Source organism: Paroedura picta, chromosome 9 (genome assembly GCF_049243985.1).
Source record: "Paroedura picta isolate Pp20150507F chromosome 9, Ppicta_v3.0, whole genome shotgun sequence".
NCBI classification, from domain to species: domain Eukaryota; kingdom Metazoa; phylum Chordata; class Lepidosauria; order Squamata; family Gekkonidae; genus Paroedura; species Paroedura picta.
Window position 1 is genome coordinate 62,410,711 of NC_135377.1, and position 27,867 is coordinate 62,438,577.

Below are 27,867 nucleotides of genomic sequence, written 5' to 3' on the forward strand. Positions count from 1 at the left end.
AAAGTTATCCAGGCTGACAGCTGAAAACCCAGGCAGACTGCAAATATCTATTTAAAGGTTCTCTCCTAACTTAGATGAATTGGTAACAAAATGAAAAATGGGATTTAAAGTGAATGTCAAGCGATAAAACACTGGGCAAAAAAAAAAAAAATCTTATTTCAGACATATTGATAGCGTCTGAACAGGCCAGTGATAATACCAAGTGTATTATCATGAAGTTAGATTCAGTTGGCTGGCCCTGTGGGTCTGAAACAGCAGGACAAAGTCTGAAGCCAGTGGCACCTTATATGATGAAGTGTGCGTGTACGCAATAACTTACATCTTGAATAAAACTTGGGTGGTCTTAAAGGTCCCACTGAACTCAAACTTTGTTTTATCATCAAATAAGTGAGCGTCAGCAGCAGACGGGGAATATTCTGTATTAGCCATTAAGAAAGAGACAAAATACAAATGAAAACTGTCATCTAGGATCTGATCACAGTTGGAATTGGCGTGGTTCTAGATGGCCCATCTCAAAAACGATACTGTAGAGCTAGAATAGCAAGAAAGAGCAATCAGCAGCAGCTATGAAACTGAATGTGAGTTCAGAAATATTTCTTCATACAGTATCCGCAACATTTGGAATTCACTGCCAGAAGACATGGTGAATTGTCACTGGCTTCCAAGACTGCTACAAAAAATCTAGAGGCAAAGTAATACAGACACTGCTGCTGGGATTGGGATAGGGGTGGAGACAGGAAGGCTTGATGCCTTCATGGATTGCCTGCAGGCTTCCTCAGAACCTCTGGCTGAAAACAACTTGGTTAGATCCAACCCAAGTTTTTTGCTAGTTAAAAAAAAATCCCTTTGGCAACCAAAAAAGTCTATGCCAGATATTATTGATTTATTTTAGACTTAGATTTTTATCCGGCCTTCCATATGGCTCAGGGCGTAATTACATAGAATGGGATCTGCATGAACAAAAACATACGAAATACAGGCTACAGTTTTGTTTTCTTTACTGTTTTATGAGGGGGGGGGGTTACTGTAAATCACTATGAGCTGGCCGGCCCGGGGATGGATGGATAGAAAGATAGAGGAACTGGATGAAATTGGGGGGGGGGGGGGCAACCTGCTTGGATCCAACTTCATTCTGTTCCAATAGTGGCCTCCTAGAAAATGACAAACTAGGAGGGCCAAGGATTTTACCTCTACTTGCTTACTTTTATTTTATCTCTGTCAATGTGTGAAACTATGCTTTTGTTACTTTTTACTGATAGTTGATGGTCCATGTTTGTTTGCCTATTTGATGTTTTTATATTCTACCTAATACGTAAGCCTTATATATTTAAGATGTGTTCTACTCTTAGGCATTGTATTTCTACTGTTTGCTGCGAGACACAATAGATAGAAGCAGCTATACTGAACTGCAGATATATGGCAGCTCACACACCAGTTTGTAATGCACTCTGCTTTGGACAGGGATGCCACCTGCCCAAAGGAGCACAAAATGTTTTCAGAGGTGGTCCTGCCAGCCTAAGGGAAGTCATCAGCTGCCGTGAGCCAAGAGAAATTGGGGGTGGAGAATACATTTTTATTTTTAATTAATCAATAGACACCAGATGACTAGTCAAGGGAGAAAAAAGTCAGATCCAGCTTCCCAGAGGCTACCAAAAGGCAATGTAAATGCTTAAAGATAAATAAGATAGCAACTGCATTTTATACAAGTCATTCTGATTATTAAAACGTCTGCAGGGATAAAACTTCCAAAACTGTTTGGGTTCTGTTACATCTGATACTTTTCAGACAAATGTACAAAAGCAATTGTGATCTGATTCATTCCAGTGAAATACCTGGAAACTTTTGCTACTCTGATGTCTTTGAAAGGTAGGCGTACTAACTCCCAAATTACATGCTGTAGTACTATAGTAAGCCTAAGAGCAACTACTACTAGAGAGCCAGGTTGGTATCGTGGTTAAGAGTGATGGCCTCTCATCTGCAGAACCCGGTTTGATTCCACATTCCTCCTTCACATGCAGTCAGCTGGGTAACCTTGGACCAGTCACAGTTTTCTCAGAGCTCTCTCTGTTGTGGGAAGGGGAAGGGTAGGCGACTGTAAGCCTCTTTGAGACACGCGAGACCTGCGGTGTAGCCTTGGGCTAATCAGTTCTTTCAGAGCTCTTTCAGTCAACTTGGTGTAGTGATTAGGATTGCGGACTTCTAATCTAGCAAGCCAGGTTTGATTCCGCGTTCCCCCACATGCAGCCAGCTAGATGACCTTAGGTTCTCCACAGCACTGATAAAACTGTTCTGACCGAGCAGGAATATCAGGGCTGTCTCAGCCTCACCCATCTCACAGGGTGTCTGTTGTGGGGAAAGGAAAGGGAAGGCGACTGGAAGCCACTTTGAGACACCTTTGGGTAGAGAAAAGCAGCATATAAGAACCAACTCTTCTTCTTCTTCAGTCCCACCTACCTGACAAAGCGTCTTTTGTGGTGAGAGGAAGAGTAGATGACCATAAGCCTTTTGAGACTTATAGGGGTACAAAAACCCAGCTCTTTTTCTATTGTGCTGCAAGTGTACATTAATGGTTCACAGAAATTTAATTCTGTTTAGTTGCTGTTGTTAGTTGCGAAGTCGTGTCCGACCCATCGCGACCCCATGGTCAATGATCCTCCAGGCCTTCCTGTCCTCTACCATTCCCCGGAGTCCATTTAAGCTCGCACCGACTGCTTCAGTGACTCCATCCAGCCACCTCTTTCCCTGTCGTCCCCTTCTTCTTTTGCCCCCCATCGCTCCCAGCATTAGGCTCTTCTCCAGGGAGTCCTTCCTTCTCATGAGGTGGCCAAAGTATTTGAGTTTCATCTTCAGGATCTGGTCTTCTAAGGAGCAGGCAGGGCTGATCTCCTCTAGGACTGTAACGACTCAAAAGAAACACGAGGGCTAATGTTCACCTGAGGGTTTTAATTCTTATTTTCAACACACTCTAAAGATAACTATGCAAGAGGGAAGAATGCCTATAATTTTAATTCTGAAAAAAAGTATGTTTCCGCTCTCAGAAAAGAGCTGTTTTTTTGTACACCACTTGGCTGCATGTGGAGGAGGAGGAGTAGGGAATCAAATCTGGTTCTCCAGATTAGAGGCTGCCATTCATAACCACTAACACCAAGCTGGTTCTTAAATGCTCTTAACCGCTAGACCATCTCAAGGAGTTCCAAGTGGGCATCGTATTCTTGGACCTACCAAGCTATCGGCAGTATGACTGCAGGGCACCCATGAAATGACTCTGCTGGAAAACTGATGGGCATTATCACCTCTTCAGATTACAAAAGTTTCAAGCTAAAACACTATCCCCACCTTCCCCCCCCCCCCCCCAACATTTACAATCCCAATTTTGATCTCGGATAACAGTATTTTGGTTTCTCTTTGTAAAGTACACTGAATTCTAGGGGATTGATTGGGTGTTTTGACAAAGGATTATCATTGGCTGTATTTGGTTGTGTGACACAGTCTACTGATGTAACAGAATTGATTTTTGCTATATATTCCTTGTCATGTAAGAAGATCATAGTCTGACGAAGGGTGCTACTGGACTCTGATTTTATTGTGCTACTTCAGACCAACACAGCTTCCCATTTGTATCAATCCCAATTTGTTCTTCCTATTTTATGTGAATACTAGACAGGCTTTTATTATCCATTTCACCAAGGCAGAGTAACATGCGTCTAACAGACCTAACTTGGTATCAAGTGCTGAAGGAAACAGATTTTTGGCATTGGCCCTACTTAGATGTCAGGGAGAGCGAACAATTCCGAGCTTCAAGGAGGAAATGGCATTTTTCTGGCAGATGAGATTCAGTCCTTGGGGCTTGAGCCAGGAGTTCAGCAAGTGAACTGTAAGGAAAAAGGAAAGTTATCTCCCCAGTAAGGATTTTTCTTTGCTCAACAAGAAAAGCATCTTCATCTTTTAGTTTCCATTTTTATGATGATTTAATACAGCAGAAAACACCAGAAGGCCCAGGTGGAGAGGCACACCTATCTTATGGATGGCAAACTTGCAGGTTACTCAGTAATCTCAACTTTTTAGGCATCTGTTCTCCCAGTAACATAAAAATCAAGCGCACATGATTTGTACACAGCCTCAGCTCAAAGAGAAAGTAAATGAAAAGGCCCTAAGTACTCTGATAGGAAGAAAGCAGTATGTCCTTCATCTACTGTTCATGTCAAACGGCTACACAGTCATTCACGCTATAGTCTAAAATGTTTTAAAGCCAACAGTTGGTCCAAAGGTGATATAAAGCACCAGGCGATAAGTTAGCCTTTTAACATTGTGCAATCCAAATGTGCCATAATAAAAAATAATTAGCACGAATCAACTACAGCTAACAGGTCTTAGCAGATGCCTTACTGGTTCAAAGGCAAAGCCTGGGAAATCCTGCAAATTGAAAAATATGACTGAATACAGAGGAAGGGAGAGAGAATTGGTTTGGAGATCGAGGCATTTGGATGCAATCTTCTAATCCCTCTCGACCGAAAACAAATGGAAGAATAGCAATACATGTTTTAACGTGCCATTTCTCCATCCAATACTCTTACGACAAGTGATCAGGTAGACGAACGGCAGCAGTATCAACTGCAACACCAACATTAACTGTCCACTGAAAAATTCAGCATTATTCTTTTATATCACTCCCTTGGATTGTATCCTGACTTTAGCTAATTTAACAGCTTTAGAAAACCGGAACTCTCTGGCTCACATTTTAAAATGAAACTCTTTGGGACGATATCATTGCAAGCTACAGAGACAGCAAGTTACGTTTTACACCTCCATTCAAAACAAGCGCTATGGAACTCAGAATTAAACTTCTGAATCGCAACCATAAATGGTTCTCACTTCAAGACTTCAGAGCAGTTCCAAAGAGTACTAAGGTGAGTTCCAGGAAGCCAACTTAATTTTCCGTTGTACCCAAAACGACAAAGAACCACATACCTTCTACTTTATGTCTGAACAAAGGCAAGAACCCCGGAGCAGTGTTTGGAGGAGGAGGAAGATACCAACAGCTGCTGCTGAAAGAAACGGTACCTAACGCATAAAGCACTAGAAGAAATTTAAATCATGCGGCAACACGGAGGCTGCCTGTATTTGGAAGCCAAAACGTTTTGCTCCCAAAAAGTCTGTTCCATGCTCTAAAAACCATGCAGTCTGCTAAGCTGCCGTGGTTCACCATCTCCTACCTGTCAAAGTATAATTTTGAAAGCAGAAAGAGCGGCAGCTTCTGGATACGTTTTTTTTCTTAAGACCTCTTTCAGGACTAGAGGCAACTTTTATTACCAGAGGAGTAGGTAAGATGACACACTGAGCCTTTATGGTAAAATAAAAACACAACTGCATAGTACACTCTTCTCCCAGCTTATCAGCCAGAACCACAAGCTAACATGGACCGTCACGAAAGAAAACGTGTCGTGCTCTGATTGGACAGAGAAAGAGCCCAATCTGCAGATCGTTGCTAACATCCAAACGTGAGGGAGCTTTATTTGGACACAACTATTTTCCTCATAGTTGAAGGGACGCTTCCCGAGACAATCCGCGATGCAACACAGCACTGATCCCCCCCACCCCGGTATTTTTATAAGTGCAGAAGATACAGGCCTGGGGTTCTTAGAAGTTTAATTCTAAGCCTGAAAACCACAAGTTGGTGTTCGAATAATACTGCAATGGGCAGGTCCAGCCAATGCCTGCATCTCAAGCAGGACGCTGTGTAGCTTGCCATAATTTGACCACCGTTGGGTCTTGCTAGGCAAAATAAAATGATTTACAAAAACAATGAAGTGAATCAATGGCAATTGCATCTGTCTGGGTGTCTGACCCAGCCTTAAGGTGAAAACATGTACCGCAACTTCCTCTTAATAAACACCACCTTGGAGCGAACGGTGAGCAGTTCACGGAACTACAAGGTTATTGCACACTGGATCTATTAAGTGACAAAATTGAAAATTAAATCTAATAAAATTTAATATTTTTAATCTGTACTTGTGTCACTGTATTTGCAGGGGGGAGTGCTTCAGCCATAGTAACGCTGCACATAGTACAGTTAAGCAGTGCCATCATCTGGCAAAGAGAACTATTGCAAGAAAACAAAAAAAAGGGGGTAGTATTACAAGACAACAAACCTTATCAAGCACGAGTTAGGAACCAAAAGTGCCCACAAAATCTAAAAATGCAAATTAAATGAACATTTATTGTGCACAGCTTATCAAGTTAAAATGTTAAAAACATGGACAGAACCCATAGGCTAATCACTGAAATCACAAATTATACACCATACAATGCTAGACCTAATGCGTTTTGACCCCAAAATAGGTCTGCCTCAGAGGTCTAATCCTGACCACACATTAGAAAATACATTAGAAAATGCAATCAATGAGATTTCAGAAATCCAGTTTATTCTCTATGAATAACAATGCTCAATAAAAATGGAACTGATAAAAGATGTCCATTTATCAAATATCTCCTCCACAGTTGTTAAAGAGTTCTGGTGCAAATGCTTTCATACAGAAGCTACCATCAGCCAGCCTAGGGTGATTTAGGGAAAAGAGCAGTGAGGGCAGGGGCAATGAGGGTGGAGTCTCACACCAACGAGGGACATTACTGAAAGGCAAAGGGAAATATCAGGAAGGAATCTGAAAAGGTCTGAGGCAAAACTGCAAAACTATGCCTTAACCCCCACTTCACCTTGTTGGTCCTCATACTAGCTGAGTCATGGCTTTTCTTCCTTCCTCTAAGACAATGGGTCGCGAAGGAGAAAGGGACAAACAGAAAGGGAAGTGGCTGGCTGGCTGCTTCTGAACCTGAAAGCGATGCTACTTTGAACCTGGGACAGCACAAAGTCTGATGCTGCTGAGGCCCAGGCTGGGTTGTTTGCAAATGGCCTACAATCACCAGGGTTTGAGCAGCACTAGGTCTCCTCCCCCACCCACCCCAATCAGCAAAACTGCTTCCCTTTCTGAGGTCCAAGGAGGAATGGAATTATGTACCTTGAGTGCAACAAAGTGAAACCCCAAAGGACAACTAGATCAGGGATTCCCAACCGTGGTTCCAGGGAACCCTGGGGTTACACGGGAGCTCCCCAGGGGTTACTATGCCTTTCTCAAAAAATTCAATGGCTGCTGACATCACCAGACATCCCTGGAGCCCAATTCATCTGCTGCTCTACTGGCCTAGTCTCTTTCTCCACAATGGAAATGGTAAATGATCAATTGATAGATTGGATGGCTCCCGCATCTTACTTCCACGCCCACATCTCTGAAAGGCCATGTCACCACTTCCAAGGTTCCTTGAAGCCTGAACAATACTCCAGGGGCTCCTTCACAGTCCAAAGGTTGAAAAAGACTGGGCTAGATTCTGGGTTTTCCCTTCCCCTACTCTATTTCTACAGCAATATGGCACCTATGCCCATGCAACTTACCACCTCCCCCTCACCAGTATGGAACATGGGGAATAAGATATGTGCTCCTACGTTTTTAATATATATTGTTTAAATGTTTTAAACCTAAAATGATTTATCTTTGTTTTATGTATTGTTTGTGAGCTGCCCTGAGCCCCCAAGGGAAGGGCAGCATACAAATTGAATTCTAAAAATATAAAAAAATAAAATTATGTTTCTTCAGCTTTTCATTCAATATAGGGCCCATTTTACACATACCTGTGGCTTCTCCGAGGCATGCATTAGCATGTTTTATTTTCATTATCTGTACGGAGGCCTACATACTTTGGTATTAGAGGATATGATGTTTTAAACACGTTTATGATTTGGGTTATTGTGAGCTGTGAGCTGCTTTGACTTTTACATATACACAAACCCCAGGAATGGGAGGAAAACTGCTACTAGACAAAAATTAACATGAAAAATGAATACCTCTAGAGTAGCACCTATAGGTAAAGGTATCCCCTGTGCAAGCACCGAGTCATGTCTGACCCTTGGGGTGATGCCCTCTAGCGTTTTCATGGCAGACTCAATATGGGGTGGTTTGTCAGTGCCTTCCCCAGTCATTACCGTTTAGCACCTATAGTGTCCCACTAATCCATGTATCCTAATTGGGTGGGAGTGTGGTCAGCACATTCTCTAAAGTACCACAGCAAGTCACAAAAGATTTCATTTGTAGAAGCATACTAGATCCTTTTAATTCAGCGAATTTGATTTAATTATTTTAATTAATCCTTTTAATTCAATGTAATTCAGAGCCAAAGCAAAAAAGTCCTGAATATGCTATCGACAAAAATATTCTATCAGGCCTATGATTGACATCTAAAACCATCTGACCGATTGGCCTCCCATGTCAGAGTCCACTGACTAAGTAGTAATGGTCCATCTTTATAAGCCCCGTTCTTGCCCATGATAGGAGAATGGGCAACTGTTATATTGTTTTTAAAGCTATATGTATTTAAGTTAGGGTTTCACAAGAATGTTTATGTCTTATTCTACTGTGAGCTACCATGAGTCTTACAAGATAGTCCAGTTAATAAATATAACAACAATAATTAAATCTACTTTTCAAGGGTTCATAAGGATTCACTTCTACTGAAGCATTCAAAATGAGAAGCGTATTCTTTCTCAAGTCATATAAATTGTACAGCAAAACAACTGAAAGTCGAAATAAAAAGGTCTCTTATAACATAATTCGCTCCACTACTCATTCTATGTAAATAAACGCTTTAAGTATATTGATAAGCTCATCATTTTACCTCATTCCTTGATGGATAAAATTCTACCAACCCTGCACTGAACAGAACGTGCCACGAGTGAGAAACTAGGTTTTAAGAAGTAACTACAGTTTCGGATTCTAGCACAGCGGAAGAACATGGCACAGAATACACGAACAGGGATTTTGCCCCTGAAATCTAGCCAATGAACTTTCAAGGCCTGAAATGTTTAAAAATATATGAGCAGCCAAGAGATCTGTCTTGCATTAAAAACCAAGCCAAAAAAAGCCCTGCTCCTTTATATTGCAGGGCTATGTAGTAATCAACAGCAATTCACTCTTGGCTGGATGAAGTCAAAAAGCTATTTATAACCATCCAAGACAAAGTTGCTCTGCATCGTAAGTAGACCCCAGCGCCAAGGATTTGACATACAAGACAAATGTCAGTGTCTTCTGCTCAGTGGGAGTCTCTCCCTCCGCTCTTGCACAAAATAATGCTTCATTGTGGTGGGACAGAACAGCCCAAAGATTCACAAGCATGCCACTGAGTACAAGCTCCAACTATTCATCCTACACTGGCAAGGTATCTCTGATCCTTGACGAGCCAACCTGTCAGCCCTTCAACATTTAGTTGACCTTCCATCCCTATCTGGAAGAGGCCGGGGGGGGGGGGGAAGGGGGAAGAACCTAAAACCCAAAATGCTAGGCACATATGTTAAAATGAAGATGTCGTTTGAAAGAAATATTACCAACACAGCAGTTTTGATTATGTACTTTGAGACAGAATCTAAAGATCTTCCCGAAAAGTATCAAGTATACTGAACAGCCCAGCTTCATAGGTTTTATTAATATGGGGCATTCTGGATGCTGGAGGCTTATTCTGCATATTCCGACAACAGCATAAACATGAGATCCAATAGTATTTAGAAGTTTCCCAACCATCTGAGGTCAGTTTGTTTAAATACATGCAGAAAAAGTGGCAGCAGTGATCTCTCACGTCTATTTAAAAATATCTGTTCCCTTTTCACTTTGATTCCTCTTCCCCAAACCCAAGTTTAGATTCAGATGTCATCCAGATCAAAACTATGGCTCTCCACAAGTCCATGGACTTCAATTATGATGAGCTCCTGACTGCATGCTGGTAATTTTAATCCATGGACATCTTCTAGAGAGACACAGTTTGACCACTCTTGATCCAGGTTAATCACAACCTATTTAGTATTTGCCCTGACCTGGATAGTTCAGGGTAGTGCAATCTCATCAGATCTTGGAAACTATGTATGGTCAGCTTATATGGGTGGGATACCACCAAGGAATACCGGGGTTCATGATGTGAGGACGGCAATTTTGCCTAACTGCCTGGAGATGACCTGTACTTCCAGGGGACCTGTACTTCAGACCCCACCTGGAGTCTGGCATTCCTAAACCTCAGTGGAGTACAATGCTACAGAGTCACCCCTCCAAAGCAGCCATTTTTGCCTGGGGAGCTGATCTGTATAGACTGGAGATGAGTAGCAATTCCAGGAGCTCTCTAGGCCCCATCTGGCTGTCCCTGGTCTGGAAATATTCCCTGAGGTTTGGAAGTGGAGCCTCAAAACTGTCTAATGCTTCCGAAGCCAGCTAACCAGCCACCTAGCACCCCCTGAACTACTTCAGGTCAAGAAAACATTGTAGATAGGAGGTAAGGCTGCCAGATTGGTGTTGGTTCATGTTCTGGAATTCTATAATAACTAGGTGTGCATAAACCTGAGCAAGGTCTACTGTGCACAGAGAGACCTCCTCTTAGGGTTGCCAGTTTCCAAGTGAGGCACTAAACACACACCAAACCATGAGCTAGCGCACACTGCATTACAGAACGCAACAGGTTTTACTACTAGTAGAACATATTCCATGTCAGTCCCAAGAGTCTTCAAACCCTCCAAGTGTGGGGGGCAAGGGAGGTACAGCAGAAAGGGGCAAAAAGGAATGAATGGATCACAGGGATCATTATTTCTGTAGCTTATCCAAAATACGCCAAATATATTTTAGAGCAACTGAACATTAAAATGTTATAAAGCAATTGAAGCAATATAAGAGGTGCAGGCCTTTAAAGTGTTCTAATTAAAGGGAAGTATGGGCGTAACTTACTAGCAATTCAGATTCAAGATGATACATGTAGGTTTCTAAGAAAAAGCACACATTAAAAAACAGCATCCTGCCCAGACTCCAATACTCCACTATAGGACGAACAAAACAAAAAAATAATTAATTTGCCCATAGATAATGTACATAGATTCTAATTCTGTCACTGGAAAAAAGTCACCTATGATTACCCTCTCTAAAATCAAAAGGAATTACCACCAAGCAGGCACTCAAGGCCCATTAACAGTCACAAAAGAACAAGAACAGGAATGGTGGGATCCCCATGATATGAGCAAGGGAGAAATGCTTGCAAATTAATAGTCCGACTCGAGATGAGATCCAGACTAACCACGACTTCAGTAATTTGAAGTGCATGACAGGTATTCTCAAACTGTGATACTAAACGATACCTATGAGCAACAAAACCAAAATCCAATACTGCCATCTAGTTGCCAAACGTACAGCAGTTCCACTGATGTTAATAATTCGAACAATCCTTCATTGTCCTTTAGTTCCACAGGCAAACTGTCATTCTCAGTTTCCAAAAACTTTATGTAATATATAGTTCCTTGATGCCATGATAAGATTAGAGAATATGTTTTCCAAAGAAAACTGTCCTGAAGTTAGCAAGATCTAATAAATACCAGTAAGTAGAGAGGAGGTAAGGCTGCCAGATTGGTGTTGGTTCATGTTCTGGAATTCTATAATAACTAGGTGTGCATAAACCTGACCAGGGTCAAGACTGCTGTGCACAGAGAGACCTCTTCTTAGGGTTGCCAGTTTGGTGTAGTGGTTAGGAGTGCAGACTTCTAATCTGGCATGCCGGATTCGATTCTGCGCTCCCCCACATGCAACCAACTGGGTGACCTTGGGCTCGCCACAGCACTGATAAAACTGTTCTGACCGAGCAGTGATATCAGCGCTCTCTCAGCCTCACCCACCTCACAGGGTGTCTGTTGTGGGGAGAGGAATGGGAAGGCGACTGTAAGCCGCTTTGAGCCTTCTTCGGGTAGGGAAAAGCGGCATATAAGAACCAACTCTTCTTTTTCTTCTTCCGAGGCACTAAACACATCAAATAATGAGCTAGTGCACATTACATTACAGAATGCAACGGGCCTTACTACTAGTAGATCATATTCCATGTCAGCCTCAAGAGGGACAGACCAGAACCAAAAGAAATTCTGTCTAAACACCAGGAAGTAGTTCCTGACAGTTAGAGTGGTTTCTCAGTGGAACAGTTTCCTCGGGAGGTGGTGGGTTCTCCATCTTTGGAAATTTTTAAACAGAGGCTAGATAGCCATCTGACAGAGAGGTTGATTCTGTGAAGGCTCAAGGGGGTGGCAGGTTACAGTGGATGAGTGATAGGGTTGTGAGTGTCGTGCATAGTGCAGGGCGTTGGACTAGATGACCCATGAGGTCCCTTCCAACTCTATGATTCTATGTAAAAGAAGATGAGGACCTGGTTTTTTTTTTAATTCTGGCTTTTCACTACCCAAAGGAGTCCCAAAAGTGGCTTACAAACACCTTATCTCCACGAATAGGCACAAACAGCCCACGACAACATGAAGCACATTTCTGCAACACATGCAAGATCTTGACATGGCTTACTTTTAATCTGTATCTAATGCTTCTCATCATAATGCAGCAGATTGATCACCTCAATGTCCCTATAGCTGAAGAGCCAAGTTAAGAGTTGTGACATTAGCTTTCTTTAAACCTTCTTCATTATATAGTTATTGGTATGTGTCCTGAAAGCCTTCCTCCATCCTAGAGTGCTTTCCTCAAACACCAGAGTCATAAGCTGGAAGGTCTTCCAGCCTATGGTGGGATGCACATAACTGGGTCTCTGCATGTAAAGGACATATGGCCATCTAAGGGTTACCGTATGCATCATCAGACAGAAGCCCCCTTAATTTTTGGTCATTTTTCTGTGCTGCTTTCCTCAGCAACCTGAAATCCTGCTGTTTCAGAACTGTCAATGAACCTTTTCCTCATCAAAGTACATTTATTTAATATTTTAAATTAAAGGCAATATTAGCACCCAATGAAAATGCACTGCAAATTAAAAACCATCTTGCGCTCAGCTGCTGAACTGTCCAGCCCAACTCGCTCCCAGGTTCTCCCTGATCTGCAGGGCGGAAGACAAAGTGTGGCAGGGCTCCTGCAGAGCATTGCAGAATGGCTGGTGAGCTCAGCTGCCCTGCTCTGCAGGGACCCTGCCACCCTTCTAAGGTCTGTTTTAAATACGGGCTTTGCTACTAGTTAAACATAAAATTTAAACAATTAAAACAAGAGCAGTGTTTAAAATCAGGTTAGGTACAATGGATGTTATCGATAAAACTGGAAACAAGCCTTTTCCTAACAATTACAGAAAAATAACATAAAATTGGCAGCTGTCAAGGTAACAGATGGAAAAAACATCTGCCAAGAAAAATACCACACGAACTTCATCCCTGCCAGAAATATCAGTTACCCACAGTTTAGTTCATCTAAGAATCACATCAAACAATGAAATCTTCCGGTGAAAATTGCAGGTTCTCACTTCAAGGAGAGTGCTCCACTGTTGCGGGGCAACCCCTAAGAACCCCTTTCTTTCTCTAGCCGTTGGAACTGGGTCCATATCATTCAGGCAAGAGGGCGCTCTCGCTTGAGCATCGGGAACAAGATACAATACCTAGTTTTGCTTTTGAACAAATAAGCAAACAGAAGAAAATTGTGATTTTTCCCCCTCCACTTGATTAAATACACTGCAACATTCTTCTCCCATGTTTGTTTACACTCCCTTTTACTTTATGGGTTAGCTGCTGGAAAACAAAAGTGCCAAAGAACAAAAAGGCCCAGCTATACAGGGTGCAGTCTCTTTTCAACTATATGTTCAGAGGCTTGACTCATGTTTATACATACACCACACAACAAGTGTTCACCTGCTTAGCCACACGGGCAACCGAGATACAGCTAGCTTCAACAAAAGCTTGCATATATCTAGGCCAGAGGTAGTCAAACTGCGGCCCTCCAGATGTCCAGTGAATGCTGGCGGGGGCTCATGGGAATTGTAATCCATGGACATCTGGAGGGCTGCAGTTTGACTACCCCTGATCTAGGCCATCAGCTGTATGCCTTCCTGGGCTTGGTGGGAAATTCTTCATTCTTCGATCTTTCACAAGAATCACCACAAAAAGATAAAGGCCAGAGCCTCTTTACTTGGAAAAGGCCCATTCTCCTTTTTATTTGTATCAAAAGAAATAGTTTTATAATTTGTATGCTTTAAGTTCATCCAAGTCTGGTTCAGGACAGAAGTTGGGTGTCCTGCTCCCAGAGAATGAAGTCAAGACCTGGTATGCCCAAGCAGTAGTAAGTAGTCTCTTCCATTAGCAGATCCTGAGCCAGCAAGTATTCAGCAAGATAAAGGAGGCGAATTTTTGTTTTATTAAAGTGATACTAAAGTATCTGCCAACCTGGCTTTCCTTTATCAGTCTGTGTGATCAATTCACCAGAAGAGCAAAATGCCCTGTTTAACAGATCAGGATACACACGTTATGCAATACCTCTGAGTACAACTTCTGCCAAATCTGCTCTTCGTGGGAAACCAGTGTCATACTATAGCCAAGGTAAAGCATACAACATGCTTCTCACAGCCCACTGACACCTGCTTCTGTCCTCATAACCAAAATAATTATGATCCAAATAGGTATCACTACAGGATTTCAGCTATGTAGATTATGACGTCATAAGTGTTAATCTGAAAATACACACACCTATCGGCCGCTTTTGACATCGTGGATCACAAACTGGTGATCCACCGCCCCACCGGCACGGGAATACGAAGCACAGCTCTACGCTGGATATGCTCCTTTCTCCAGGACCGGACCCAGAGGGTTGCAGTAGGGGACGAGTTCTTGCACACCTACAGACTCTCTTGCAGGGTCCCCCAGGGCGTGGTCCTCTCCCCCACATTGTTTAACATCTTTATGCGCCCTCTGGCACAGCTGGTACGGAGTTTTGGGCTGGGTTGCCACCAGTACGCTGATGACACCCAGCTCTATCTCCTCATGGATGGCCACCTGGACTCCCCCCCGGAACCATTTGCCAGATGTTTGGAAGCGGTGACGGAATAGTTCGAGCAGAGTCGCCTGAAACTCAACCCCTCCAAGATGGAGGTCCTGTGGCTGGGACGTAGGGGGCGGGACCAGGAAGTGCGCTTACCCACCCTGGCAAGGACACAACTCAACATCACGTCCCAGGCCAGGAATTTGGGTGTGACCATCGACGGCTCCCTGACTTTGGAGATGAAGGTCAAAAAAGTAACCGGCCAGCCGTTTTTCCACCTTCGCCAGGCCCGACTACTCGCACCCTACCTGTCCCCCGAACACTTAGCCACAGTGATCCATGCAACGGTCACCTGCAGAATAGATTTCTGTAACTCGCTCTACGCGGGCCGTCCCTTGTCCTTGATCCGGAAACTTCAGCTAGTGCAAAAAGCAGCTGCTAGGGTCCTCACTGACACACCTTGGAGGGCCCACATCCAGCCAGTGCTGAGGCAGCTGCACTGGTTGCCAATTGCTGCCCGGATCCGGTTCAAGGTTTTGGTTTTAACCTTTTAAGGCTTTACGCGAGTTGGGACCCAAATACCTGAGGGACCGCCTATTGCTCTATGCCGCCCGCAGGGCTTTGCGCTCTGAGGGTGAAAATCTGCTGGTCATTCCCGGCCCTAGGGAAGCATGCCTGGCCTTGACCAGGGCCAGGGCCTTTTCAGTTCTGGCCCCGACCTGGTGGAGTGAGCTCCCGGGAGAGCTGCGGGCCCTGCGGGATCTTTCAACGTTTTGCAGGGCCTGCAAAACGGAGCTCTTCCGCCAGGTTTATGGTTGAGGGCGGGGCTGATAATATAGATCTACGCCCCCCCCCCTGGGATCTGCGACCTGAAGTAAACATCATCAGGACCTCCTCTCCACCTGCCAGTAGTGGGGGGGGGGGGAAGTTGAGTTGCCGATCTCCGCCATGTTGGTAATGTTATTGTGTTTTAATGGGGTTTTAATGGGGATTTTAGGATGCTGTAACACGCCACGAGCCATATGGGAGTGGCGGGAAACAAATATTATTATTATTATTATTATTATTATTATTATTATTATTATTATTATTATTATTATTATTATTATTATTAGTGTCGTGTTCTCCATGAAGAATGGCAAAGCCATCAACTGCCACTGCCAAAAAACAGTTGCTACTATCAAGAATGAAACCTAAAATTGAATGTCTCAGTGAAAAGACGCCTCTTCTAATGAGCAGTCAGTCATACGGTGTCCGGTGTATTTTGAGACACCACACTCCAAAATGAAATGTTGGAACCACCTATGCCTCCTCCAGCTCCAGGCAGGGCTGTGCAAATTGTCTTGCAAGTCTCTCCTGACTGAGCCAAAAACTAGACAGGACATCACCGCCAGTTTGCCCCTAGCCGCTGACAGGGCAACAGGTAAGTGGCCCTTGGGCATGGAGTGGTGAGGAGGCTGCACTCCTCCCAGGGCCAGGAAGGCCCTCTGCGGCCTAACAGAGACCACAGAGGGCCTTGCTGGCCCATTGGAAAATGTCAGGGCAGGGCAGGGAGGGGAGAGGCTGTACATCCCCAGGGCCGGGGACGTCCTCTGCGAATAGCTCTGTCCTACAAGCCCTGCGGAATTTTCTGAGATCCCACAGGGTTCTGATTTCAGTTGACAGGGCATCCTATGAGGCTGGGGCCAAGGCTGAAAAGGCCCTGGTTGAGGGCAGTTTTATCTCTTTGGGGCCAGGGTTCCTAAGTAGATTCTGCTGGATAGATCTTAATGTTCTCTGGAGCAGTGGTTCCCAACCCCCGGACCGGGAACCGGTACCTGTCCGTGGATCAGTTGCTACCGGGCCGTGGCTCCTCATCCTCCTCCCCAGCTGCTGCCTCAGGGGCTGCCCTGCCACTCTGCCGCCAGCTCACCTTTGGTGATCTCAAGCAGCCGCCATGGCTGGGGCTCCCCCTCGGAGTGGCACTGTGCAGCTGCTGCTGGCAGCACCCCCCAGTGGGCAACAGGAAGTCAGGGGCGCCGGCGGGAAAGCAAGCAGAGCAGGGGCTCAGGCAGCGACAGTGACATCCCTCAGCAAAAGACTACCCCCCCTGGGCCTCAGTAAAATTATCAAGCGGTGATAAAAAGGTTGGGGACCACTGCTCTGGAGGACACAGAGGGAGATGTGGCCCCATAGGTATGAACGGCTTAACTATTACAGATGAAATACTTGTAATATGATCTAGAAACAGTTTTTTCCCTCCACATATCATACTAGCTGAGCAGCCTTGGTGGCATAATTTGTTCAATCATTAGCAAGTGACACTACATTTATACCTTTTTTTTTTATCAGGACTTCTAATGGTACAGTTTGGTTTTCTAGTTTCTCATTTTTGGCTCACTATAAATGGACTTAAGTCTAGTAGCACCTTTAAGAACTAAGTTTAATTTGGCATATAAGCTTTTGTGTGCATGCACAAAAGCAGAATCAAACTTTGCTGGTCTTAAGGTGCTACTGGAATCAAATTTTTATTCTATTGCATTAAATCAACACAGCTACCCACCTGAATCTATAAATAGGATTGTGAACATTCATACAACTGTGAAATTTGGTATATTCTCAAAACTCTCAGCTTTCTTTTAATGCCCTCTGGTTGTGGAAGAAAACCTAAAAAATGTATACCACATTAAATCAAATGTAAGGCAATCCTGAATGTAAGATGAAACCCCCTAAAAATCTTACATCTTCCAAAATTTACTCTCTCTCTCTCTCTTGTCCTACATACAGCAGGTCATAGAAGTCAAACAGTTTCCAATAGTCCAAGAGTAATGTTTAGATAAAATTCCAAACCGTTCTGCTTTGCATATAAGATTCCTTATACTTTATCTTCACATCAATGCTGTAAGGTAGATTAAACTGAGCACATGATACTGGCCCAATATCACTGACACTGCAATCCTAATCAGACTTACATTTTTCTAAAACCAAATAATTTCAGTGGATTTAGGAGGGTGTAACTGTGCTTTGGATCAGTGGTCCCCAACCTTTTTATCACCGGGGACCGGTCAACACTTGACAATTTTACTGAGGCCCGGCAGGGGGGGGGGTAGTCTTTTGCTGCCGCTGCCTGAGCCCCTGATGTCAGGATTGATAGAATCCTGTCATAAATTAGCCTGAGTTCTTCCATGACAGTTTTAATTGCTTGGTGCCTGGTTGCCTCAGGCCCTGTATTCATGCTATCTAGTAAAAGTGAATTATATGTTATTGTAACTCTTATCACCGGTTGAGGCCTCTCGGCTGGGACCAGCAGTATTATCAGCCAGCCAAGGCCATGAGAATGTATCACTGTTTTTAATTGCATGACTCTCTTCTCTCCTTCTCCCCTCCCTTGGGAACTTTCAAGTTTTGGGCGGGAGGAATGGGTGGATAAGAAGAAGCAAACCTGTACCCAAGTCAGATTTGACTTCGCCAGTCTTGAGTTTGTAGTACTTCTCAATAAAAGCTTTCTTTAATTAAGAAGCTAGTTGTGAGTTCTTTCAACGTTTGACACCTGCTCCACTTGCTTTCCTGCCGGTACCCCTGACTTCCTGCTGCCCGCTGGGGAGCACTGCCAGCAGTAGCTGCGCAGTGCTGCACCAAGGGGGAGCCCCAGCCATGGCGGCCGCCGGAGAGCACCAAAGGTGAGCCAGTAGCAGAGTGGCAGGGCAGCCCCTGAGCAGCAGCCGGGGAGGAGGACGAGGAGCCGCGGCCCAGTACCGACTGATCTGCGGATCGGCACCGGTCCCTGGACCGGGGGTTGGGGACCACAGCTTTGGATGGCAGATAACAAGCTTCCTGATGATACTGAGATTTTGAGTTTCCCTGACATAGTTTACAATAGAAGCTGGATTGCCAACATATTCAGTGCATTTAAAGCTTTTTAAAAGTGTTTTCTTCTTCCTTAGGAACTTCAATTATTTTTCTCCTCTGCCCTGACTATCCCTGTGTCCAGTGTAAGTGAAGAGAACCTGCCTTGGTATAGCAACCACACAAATCAGTGTGCAGGCCTCTCCAGTTCCACAGATCTACGAGGCCAAGCTTGCATCACTGGCTTAAGACTTACAACTGACATAAGCAGGGCAGGAGGAGGTTTAGTTGACAGGAAGGGCTGGTTAGAGTCAAAATGCATAAGTAACTGGGGGATTAGAACTAAGATTGGGCTAAAGCAATTAAGATCTGCAAATAGCAGTAAGCAGCAACTCTCAAACAGATGTGAGAAGTAAGTATGAGTGAGCTCACTTCTAGTCCTCACGTCTGTTTGTTAACTCTTGTATTTGTATTCTAGTTTACTGCTTTCCACAGATCCTACCAACCGCTTTAATTCAATTTCAGTTACTTATGCATCTTGACGCTAAGTAGCCCTTCCCAGTAACTAGCCCCACCACCACCACCTAGCTTGGTGTAGCGGTTAGGAGCCCTTGGTGGTTAGGAGCCAGCTTGGTGTAGTGGTTAGGAGCACCAACTTCCAATTTGGCGAGCCAGGTATAATTCCCTACTCATCCTCCACATGCAGCCAGCTGGGTGACCTTGGGCTCTCCACAGCATTGATAAAGCTGTTCTGAATGAGCAGTAACGTCAGGGCTCTCTCAGCCTCACCCACCTCACAGGGTTTCTGTTGTGGGGAGAGGAAAGGGAAGGCGACTGTAATCCACTTTGACTCCTTCGGGTAGAGAAAAGCGGCGTATAAGAACCAACTTTTCTTCTTCAGCCTTCTTTCTTTCTCAGCCTCACCTCCCTCACAGGGTGTCTGTTGTGGGGAGAGGAAAGGGAAAGTGATTCTCAGCTGCTTTGAGACTCCTTCTGGTAGAGAAAAGCGGAATATAAGAACCAACTCTTCTTCTATGTTATGGTTGAAGACGTCTTGTTTCACTGTACCTGCCGAAGTGGACACACACGAAAGCTCATACGATGAATAAAACGTTGGCCTTAAAAGTGCCACCAGACCCAAACTTTGTCCTGCTGCTTCAGGCCAACATAGCTAGCCACCCGAATCTGATGTATTGCATGATAATTAACTCAGCCTTAAGTGTGTACAACACATCATATTTAGAATCCAATCAGAGGTTGGAAAACAGAGCAGGATACTGACATTTCTGTGAGACTAAACATTTTAAAAATAAAAAAGTGTATCAAGCTCCTTACCTGTGATTTTGTATCCATAAGCAGCCAATTGTCCAGCCATGTATTCTCCATCTGAATTATTATGAGAACAGCCCCATGTACGTATCCAAATTTTTTGTACACCAGGAATAACACTAAAAAAAGAGAGAAGCAATGAAAAGAGATGTGAGAACACACTTTTGGGAGCAGAAGGAAAAGGAAAGGAACCAATTGTGCAACTGTTAATGACCTGAAAGCAATAAATCTGACAAGAAGATGGGCCTGTGACTTCCCAACAAGCAGGAGACAGGCAATAACCTTACTTGGAAGGAACAACGGAGGAGAAACTCAGAACTCAATTTTACCACAGTGAGTTTTCATCTCTAAGAAGTAACCCATTTTTAAAGAAAACAAACCTGTCACTTGGAGGATCATCATCGGCTTCCACGTTCTTTTGTGAATTGCGTTTGCGCACTTTAGGAATAATATTTTCTCGCCTGAACCGCCAATCATGAGGCTTTGGGTCTTCTGCTGACACAATATCTTCGATGTCTTCAAGAAGAGAATCACAGACAGCAGGCATTTTCTACACAGGGAAAAATACATCATATGAGAAACAATTCCACCAGTGCTCAGCCCCATAGTCAAAATATTCTTCATAGAATAACTGAGTACATCTGTCTGATAAAGTATCTACATTATGGTGACTACAGGGAACTCAATGTACAGAGGTAGTAAACCTCTAAATACCAGTGCCAGGAGGCAACACCAGGGGAACGCATGGGCATCTATCTAGAGAAACTAGTTTGCCACTGTGTGAAACTGGATGCTGGACTACATGTACCACTGGCTTAATCCTGCAGGGATGTTCTGATATTAAGAACTGCCAGTAAGGTGAATGGTTGATACTTATGCAGAAAAAAGGACCTTCCTACTCAAGAAAGAACACTCCTACAAAATAACACTGAAATAACCTTCAGACATAATAAATTCAATTTCATTGTAGATTCAGCAGAAGTCCATAATTATTAAAACCGCCTGACCTTTCAGGCTTTAAACAAATGGAATTATGATAGAGAACATCCCCAGCCTGCAGAAATCCACATATCATTTGGAATGTGGCAATCTGTAATCTTGAACCAGGTGATTAATTGGCTTAAATTGCGAGCCAACTTGGTGTAGTGGTTAAGAGCAACAACCTCAAATATGGAGGGCCGGGTTTGATTCCCCACTCCTGCAGGAGTAACTTTGGTACGACAGCAGAGCCTTTTTTTCCTGAATGAAAAAAGGGATTTTAAGCAGTAATTGCATATCTTCACTAAGTTGCTAGCCCATCACACACCCCTGTCCAGGGCCTTCATATATGGTTTGTTCAAATACTTTGTACATATCTGGAAGGAGACATAGAGGATCTGCAGATCGAACCAAGGAGAGATTCAGTGTTTATTTGAGTATATAGGACCCCTCCAAACACAAGTTCTTCTTGATCCTGCAAAATGTCTCTGGAGGATTTTCATCTTTAGACTCGTTAACACTCCTCCCCCGCAAAATTCCAGGGATCAAAGACAAGGTCTGAAACAGAGCTCTGTTTTGTACCGCTGCTTTCCATTTCAGTGTACCTTTTGCTCAGATCATGTTAACTATCATGCAAATCGATTATGCATTTCAGGAATTCAGCCCTGAAGTCCCCTGTACTATCTGACTCATTCTTGTTGATATTCTCCATTGTTTCACTACAGGGAAGGACCACATCAACAACATCCGTACTCACGACCGCATCACAGACGAGACAGGACGGCAGCGAAAGGGTTAGGCTCCCAGACGAGGGAGACCCGGGTTTGAATCTCCACTCAGCCACAGAACCTGGCAGGCTGAACCCGGGAAAGACAGGCAGGGGCCCGAAAAGGACACGACGGAAAGCGTCAAAAGCAAGCGACGACCCCCAAAGCAACCCTCCCAACTGACCCTTGCCAACGCAGGCCAAGCGACGCTCCGCACAAAGCCCCGCAGCCAGGGGCGCGACCCTCACCGGACAAGCCTGGCGCACTTGCCAGGGTCACATGGAGGCCGCCATGCCGTCGCCACGCCCCCTTACGTCACAGGGCAGCTTGACGACGGCGTCCCTGAGCGGACAAATCAGGGCAGCGTTCGCCGAAAGGGAGGGAAGAGCTTGGGCGCCTCTCGTCAGTAGCGTTTCCTTAGGGCGGAGGGGGCTGTACTGTGGCGCTCCTGATGCCCATGGACTACAATTCCCATGAGCCCCTGCCTGCCTGCTTCAGACACGTGATCCCTGCGACAAGGCTCGTTTTAAATACAGCTGCGATTGAAGCCGGGACCTCTGCTGGATGTTCCGAACAGTCCAACTCCAAATGAGGAATTTTTAATCAGGATTTTTTTAAAGAGTTCAAAAGAGTTGGCCCAGGGTCTGCCAACACCAAACCTCATTATGAGGCAGTCCAAAAAGAACTTCCAGATATGACAAAAAAAAGGAAAAGGGTCAATGTCAGCCAGGAGTCTCCAACCTGACTTCTTTCTGTGTGGCCCTCCAACCTGCTTGTCTGCTGCTATAGCACTCAGCATTCTCCCTCATTTTGGCTTTAGGCACTGGGCATGCTAATATTACCCCCATGTACCAAAAGGTTTGGGACCCCTGATGTAAGCAAGAGCAAAATGATATATTCATGTGATGTGTCTGTTTCTTTCTGTGCGTTTCAGACTTCTAGTTTCCTACCTAATGCATTAGATGTTGAATGTCCCATTTTGTTGATCATACCAACTCAAAGTGTAATCCCCGAGTCCTCATGAGAAAGGATTATATAAATAACATAATAAGACAATTCATTCCATAGTGAGAGCATGAATTGGAAACTTCATCTGGACACCATTAGAGCCTCTGCAACTTGCTTAATGGGCACTATTCTAAAGTTCTACTATACAAAAGGAGGCTTCCTCATTGATCCAGCCCTCAAATTATACAAGTGTAAGGTTATCCCCCATCTATTGTATCGAGTAGAGGTCTGGGGATGGAAGGAAAACATCATGCTTAGGCTAGAATCTGTTCAAAATACATTCTTAAGGAGAATTCTAGCCCTACCTAGGGGAACTCCGGCTGTTTTGATGGCAGAAATGGGCCTGCCTTTTTCTAGTGCCTGAGCATATTTTGCAATTCTAAAAATGTGGAAAAACCTTAGGTTAGCCAACTCAAACAAATTTAGTCATCAGTCCTTTAATATAATGTTATCAAAGGACCCAGCATAGCATAGCTTTATTAATAGCCTTCGTGCATGTTACTCCATCCCCGATGACCTCCTAAATCCATCAGCTAATAACTCTAACCTTAAAGACTGGATATTCAAAAGTGATGCCCAGCTAGACAGAATGCAAATTTTGAAAATCAACTCAGCAACATGGTTCAAGCGGTTTAAATATGACCACTGTAGATCCTCTTACCTAATTAAGATTACTAAACCACAAACTCAGAGCAACTTTCACATCACTCTGATTTGAAACGATGCCCACAGAGGTTTTAGCTGGCCGTTTTAACCGTACACCAAAAAAACAGCGTTTTTGTATCTGTGGTGCACAAGCTCTGGAGGATTTACCCCATTATATATTTGACTGCCTACTTTACATTCAACCCAGGGCCAAATTCCTCAGTGAGATTTTAAGGGGCTTTAACCTGCCCTCTGTTGCTGAAAAGACTATCTTTTATCTGACCAGGTTGATAAAATATCATATAAAACCGCCTTTTTTGCTTTGGCTGCAAGGAAAATAAGGGCCAACAGTGTTAAGGCAAGCTCTTAATACTCTTGCACGTTGTACTCATATATGCTGCTTCAGTTCTTTGGTCTTAAATTATATATTTTTATACAGTTCTTTTATTCAATTTTACTGTTTATAAATTTGTATTTTATATTTTGTAAAGGCCTATGGCTATATACAAATAAATGTATCACTCACTCACTGTAGTGGTGCTACAAGTCTGCATACGCTCAGAGGCACAGCTTGAGGTTCTATAGACTGAGACCTAGTTGGTATATTTAGCAGCTTTTCAGTAGTGCATAGCTGTGGGCACATACCAAGTGCGCCACTGTAGGACTCCATGCTACATTCCAATGGCTCTGGGTAAGCTTGCGATCTGAAACAACTCCATGAACCAGCTCGGCATACTGAGCCCTCCAGCTTCCACTTTCATTAGGAAACTATGCCTGTCTCCATCTCCTTCCCATATTCTTGTACTGCTCCACTAGTACAGCTGCTCTAACACCAACCTTGTATTTCTTCCACTTGCTTCTTGTTTTCAGCAGTTGAGCAAAGAATCCTCTATACTCATCTCCCAACCTTTGGGCCACTTTCCAATATTATCACCCCCCTTTGGACTCCCGATTGCTGTGGTCTCTCCTCTGCACTACCCACTAGATTGCAGGAGGGCTTCGATATTCTGCACAATCCATATGAAGCAATGGTTGCATCAGTGTTGTGAAAAGCAGGAAAACTGGTTCAGATTCCTTCTCAGCCATGAAGATCACCATCCGACTTTGCACGTTACATTCAGCCTTGTGTACCAGAGTTGATCATATAAGGAAATGAGAAGCCAGAGATGCAAGTACTCAGTTTTAACACTGGGGGAAAGCTATAGTCTTTTCACTAGATTTTTCTTAGAAACGTCTAATAATATATTTTTGCTAAACCCTAATTATTTTACAGTTTTTAATCCAGCACATGCACTACAGTAGCAATCCCCAACCTGTGGGCCGCGGACCACATGTGGTCCGACTAATTGGAGGTGGGCCCCGAAGGATGCCTTATCCCCCCCCCGGCCCTTTACTTCATCCCCCCCCCCCAGCCCTTTACAACACACTTTGGGTGTCATTGTCTCCCATCACTCCCAGATGGGACTATCTCGTTGCAGAGAAACAAGCTCAGGGGTCCCATTGATTTGTCATTGTCATGAGTTAAAATTTCCATGAAAATAAAATGTTCCTTATGTTCATTGTTGTGGCGTGTCTGTATCTTATTTTGAAGGGATGTTTAAAAAGGTTGGGGACCACTGCACTACAGGAACGGGAAATGTGTATGGAGATTGGGCTTTTTTTTATTGCACACTGAAGTTGTGAATAAACTTGCATTTATGAGGAAAGTATTGCCGTATCACAAACAAGATTTATTTATTTTATTACATACCTTTGGCCAGGAACACCTGCAGAAGTTACAGAATGCTAGTAGAGTATAACCATGTTGCATCAGTCACGTTTCTCTTTCAAATTAAGAAAGCATGTTCATTTATATTGCTGAGATCGGGTTATTTTTATACTGTCTCTGAATATACCTTCACTGGTGTAAAAGGGATTTCAGACACACTGAATTTCCAAATCAGTAACTCAAGAGGCAATACTCATATACAGATATAAAGCTTTTTATTGCCATACAAAATTGCCAGTTACATATATATGGTTATATGAAGTGGCAAGGTAACAGCTAGAGAACATGTTGTCTTTACAAATGCAAAGCTATTTTTTGTTTCATTTTTTACATTATTTTACAGGAGATTTTTAGAACTAGCATTCAATTCAAAGCTATATTAAAGGTTAGTACTTTACCCCACAAATTGGGTCTGTCGTTTGTACATCATAGCATAACATTTTTTTGCCCTTCATTTCATTCTTCCCCCTTCATCTCATAAAAACATCCATGCTCACACAACTTTTACTTTCTTCTACAAGACAAAAAAATAAATATTGGGGTTCCCCTCCCCCCCATTTACAGGCCCACATTTTAAATGTCTCAAGAAATTACAAACCAGTTATAAAATATTCTGGTCAGGTTTACAAATTAATTCCTATTTGTACAAAACTATCAGATGACTAAAGTCTAAGAACACACAAATTAAATAATGAACTATGCATGTTTTGTACAGTTATAAACATACTTAACACTGTTTAAGAGTTCTTAATCGGTTGTCCTTTTTTACACAATTATATTCCAAGGCTCACTCATACAGCTTACATTTTATTACTCAGCCATTTCATTTGAGAGTGTCTATTAGCAGCATCTCAGTGGTACCAGAAAACCTGCACATACATTTTAAACACACAAAGCATTTTATTCATTAAGCATCAGACAGGAGGAAAAAACACAGTAATGCAAACAGCTTGGGATGGGCAACTACTTAAAGTGGCAACGCTTTAAAACGTATGAATACTATCAGTTTTAGAAAATACACATACCATACTATCAAAGTCTTATAAACTAAGCTCAGTCCAATACCAAGAGGAAAACTGTTTTCCTTTGGGTGAAATGTCCGCTTTGTATCAACTCCCAGAACCGGAAGCAGATGCGACGAAACCACAGCAATACGCAGTGTGGCTAATAAGTGAAAGTTGGCATAAAGCAACATCCCTTTGAGGAGAAAGCTCAAGTGCAATGGTAGGAGGCACTTAATACAAAGCCCCACTTCGTACCAGAAAACTACACGTACCAGCTCTATTGCACATCAACTGTACTGTGCGTCCTAAATTTTTTAAGTCATTTCCTTACAAATAATTTTCAACTTTCAGTTGCTATTTGGAAAGGAAGGAAAGGGTAAAAATAGAGGGAGCACCCTGGCCCAACTAGGGGTTATCTGCACGCAGAAGCCAATTTCTGCCCAAGTATTTCCAGCTAGATACAGCCACACATAAATAGTTGCTACTTCATTCCCCAGCCCAATCCAACAGCCATGAACCTGGCAATTAACACTGAGATCTCATCAACTGGCCATGAGAGAAATCACCATGGATCTGGGTTGTCTCTTCTCCCATCGAACAGCAAGCTAACAAGAAGACACAATGCAAACAACCTAGCAACACTGTGCTGGATCAGAGCAATCTTGATGTTGTACCCAGGATGGCAACACAGAGTACATGTAAAGTATATTTCCAAGTAAAGTGGTGTCTCTTTCCCTACCAAGACTATTGGTATATTAGCTCAGAAAAAGAGCGGTGAGAACAATTCAAACGTTTCCAGCAAGAGCTGGAAGAAACCCATGTCACAACTTATTTTGAGTTTTGAGCAAAAAAAAAGAAGAAAAATAGCTAAAATCCTCATCCATTCTCATATTCATTACATTAGACCCAGCTGAAGATCTGAGACATGCACTCTTCACACAAGGCACAGCTTGAAATATCAGGAAGAATTGCTTAATGTGGCAAAATGTTTTTTTCCAGCCCTTCACGCAGCTTTCAGTCATAGTAAGAAATCAGACAGAAAGACTGATATAGTTGATCAGTTGGTGCGCATTTTTAAAAAATAAGTTTGCCAGATCCGAAGTAACTGGGATTTGGGATTAAATTAGCTCAGAAAAGTAGCCCCGTAGTTCCATGTTTGGACTATTCCTTTTAAACTTCTCAGCCCTTTACACACTGCTCCTGAAATGGGATAATGGTTAAAAGGCAAGAAGATAAAGAGCAATAGGGAATGACAGCAGGTATTCTGGTTCCATTTTTTTTAAAAAACTGATGGGGAACAAGGAATAATCAGCTATACAGAAATTCATCTACCAGTGCAGGAAATTTTTCCAAATCGTAGGCATCGAAGAGGTCACAGATACCTTCCTCTTCACCAAGACTTAGCAAATAGTCGTCATGGAGTAAAGGAGGCAGCAAACTCACAAACGGCCCTTCAAAGTTTGAAGGAATTTGGTCCTCTGTCTGCTGCAGAAAGTTAGTCGGAGAGGTTAACGGGGAGATGGCTGGTGTAGCAGTCAAACAGCTGATGCTTCCTGGATTATCAGAAGTTACTTCTGTTAACAGAAATAGAGATTAAATGTTTGGGTTGTTTGCTTCTTTTAAAGGAAAATATAAAATGAGAATTGCTCGGAGATTCTTCCATAATATTAAAGAAACTTAACCAGTAAGCAATGATT

General features: G+C 43.4%; 2 protein-coding genes across 5 annotated transcripts in view; both read right to left on the reverse strand.

Annotated features, from left to right (window-relative positions):
* The window catches only part of CDKAL1 (CDKAL1 threonylcarbamoyladenosine tRNA methylthiotransferase), a 338,705-nt gene extending 316,606 nt beyond the window's left edge, over positions 1 to 22,099 (reverse strand). The window contains exons 1-3 of one of the 3 annotated variants that reach the window (XM_077353032.1): positions 21,994 to 22,099; positions 20,381 to 20,550; positions 20,007 to 20,119 (exon numbers count right to left, since the gene is read on the reverse strand). In XM_077353032.1, the coding sequence (XP_077209147.1) occupies positions 20,007 to 20,119; positions 20,381 to 20,547 (280 nt within the window). In that variant the 5' untranslated portion in view covers positions 20,548 to 20,550; positions 21,994 to 22,099. Of the gene's footprint in view, positions 1 to 20,006; positions 20,120 to 20,380; positions 20,551 to 21,735; positions 21,891 to 21,929 lie in introns of those variants that run through there. The other 2 variants (XM_077353031.1, XM_077353034.1) reach the window with 2 other exon arrangements.
* Positions 22,100 to 25,359: 3,260 nt separating this feature from the next.
* Positions 25,360 to 27,867, reverse strand: part of E2F3 (E2F transcription factor 3) — a 34,485-nt gene continuing 31,977 nt past the window's right edge. For both annotated transcript variants that reach the window (XM_077353036.1, XM_077353035.1), the window contains exon 7: positions 25,360 to 27,744. In XM_077353036.1, the coding sequence (XP_077209151.1) occupies positions 27,479 to 27,744 (266 nt within the window). In that variant the 3' untranslated portion in view covers positions 25,360 to 27,478. The remainder of the gene's footprint in view (positions 27,745 to 27,867) is intronic.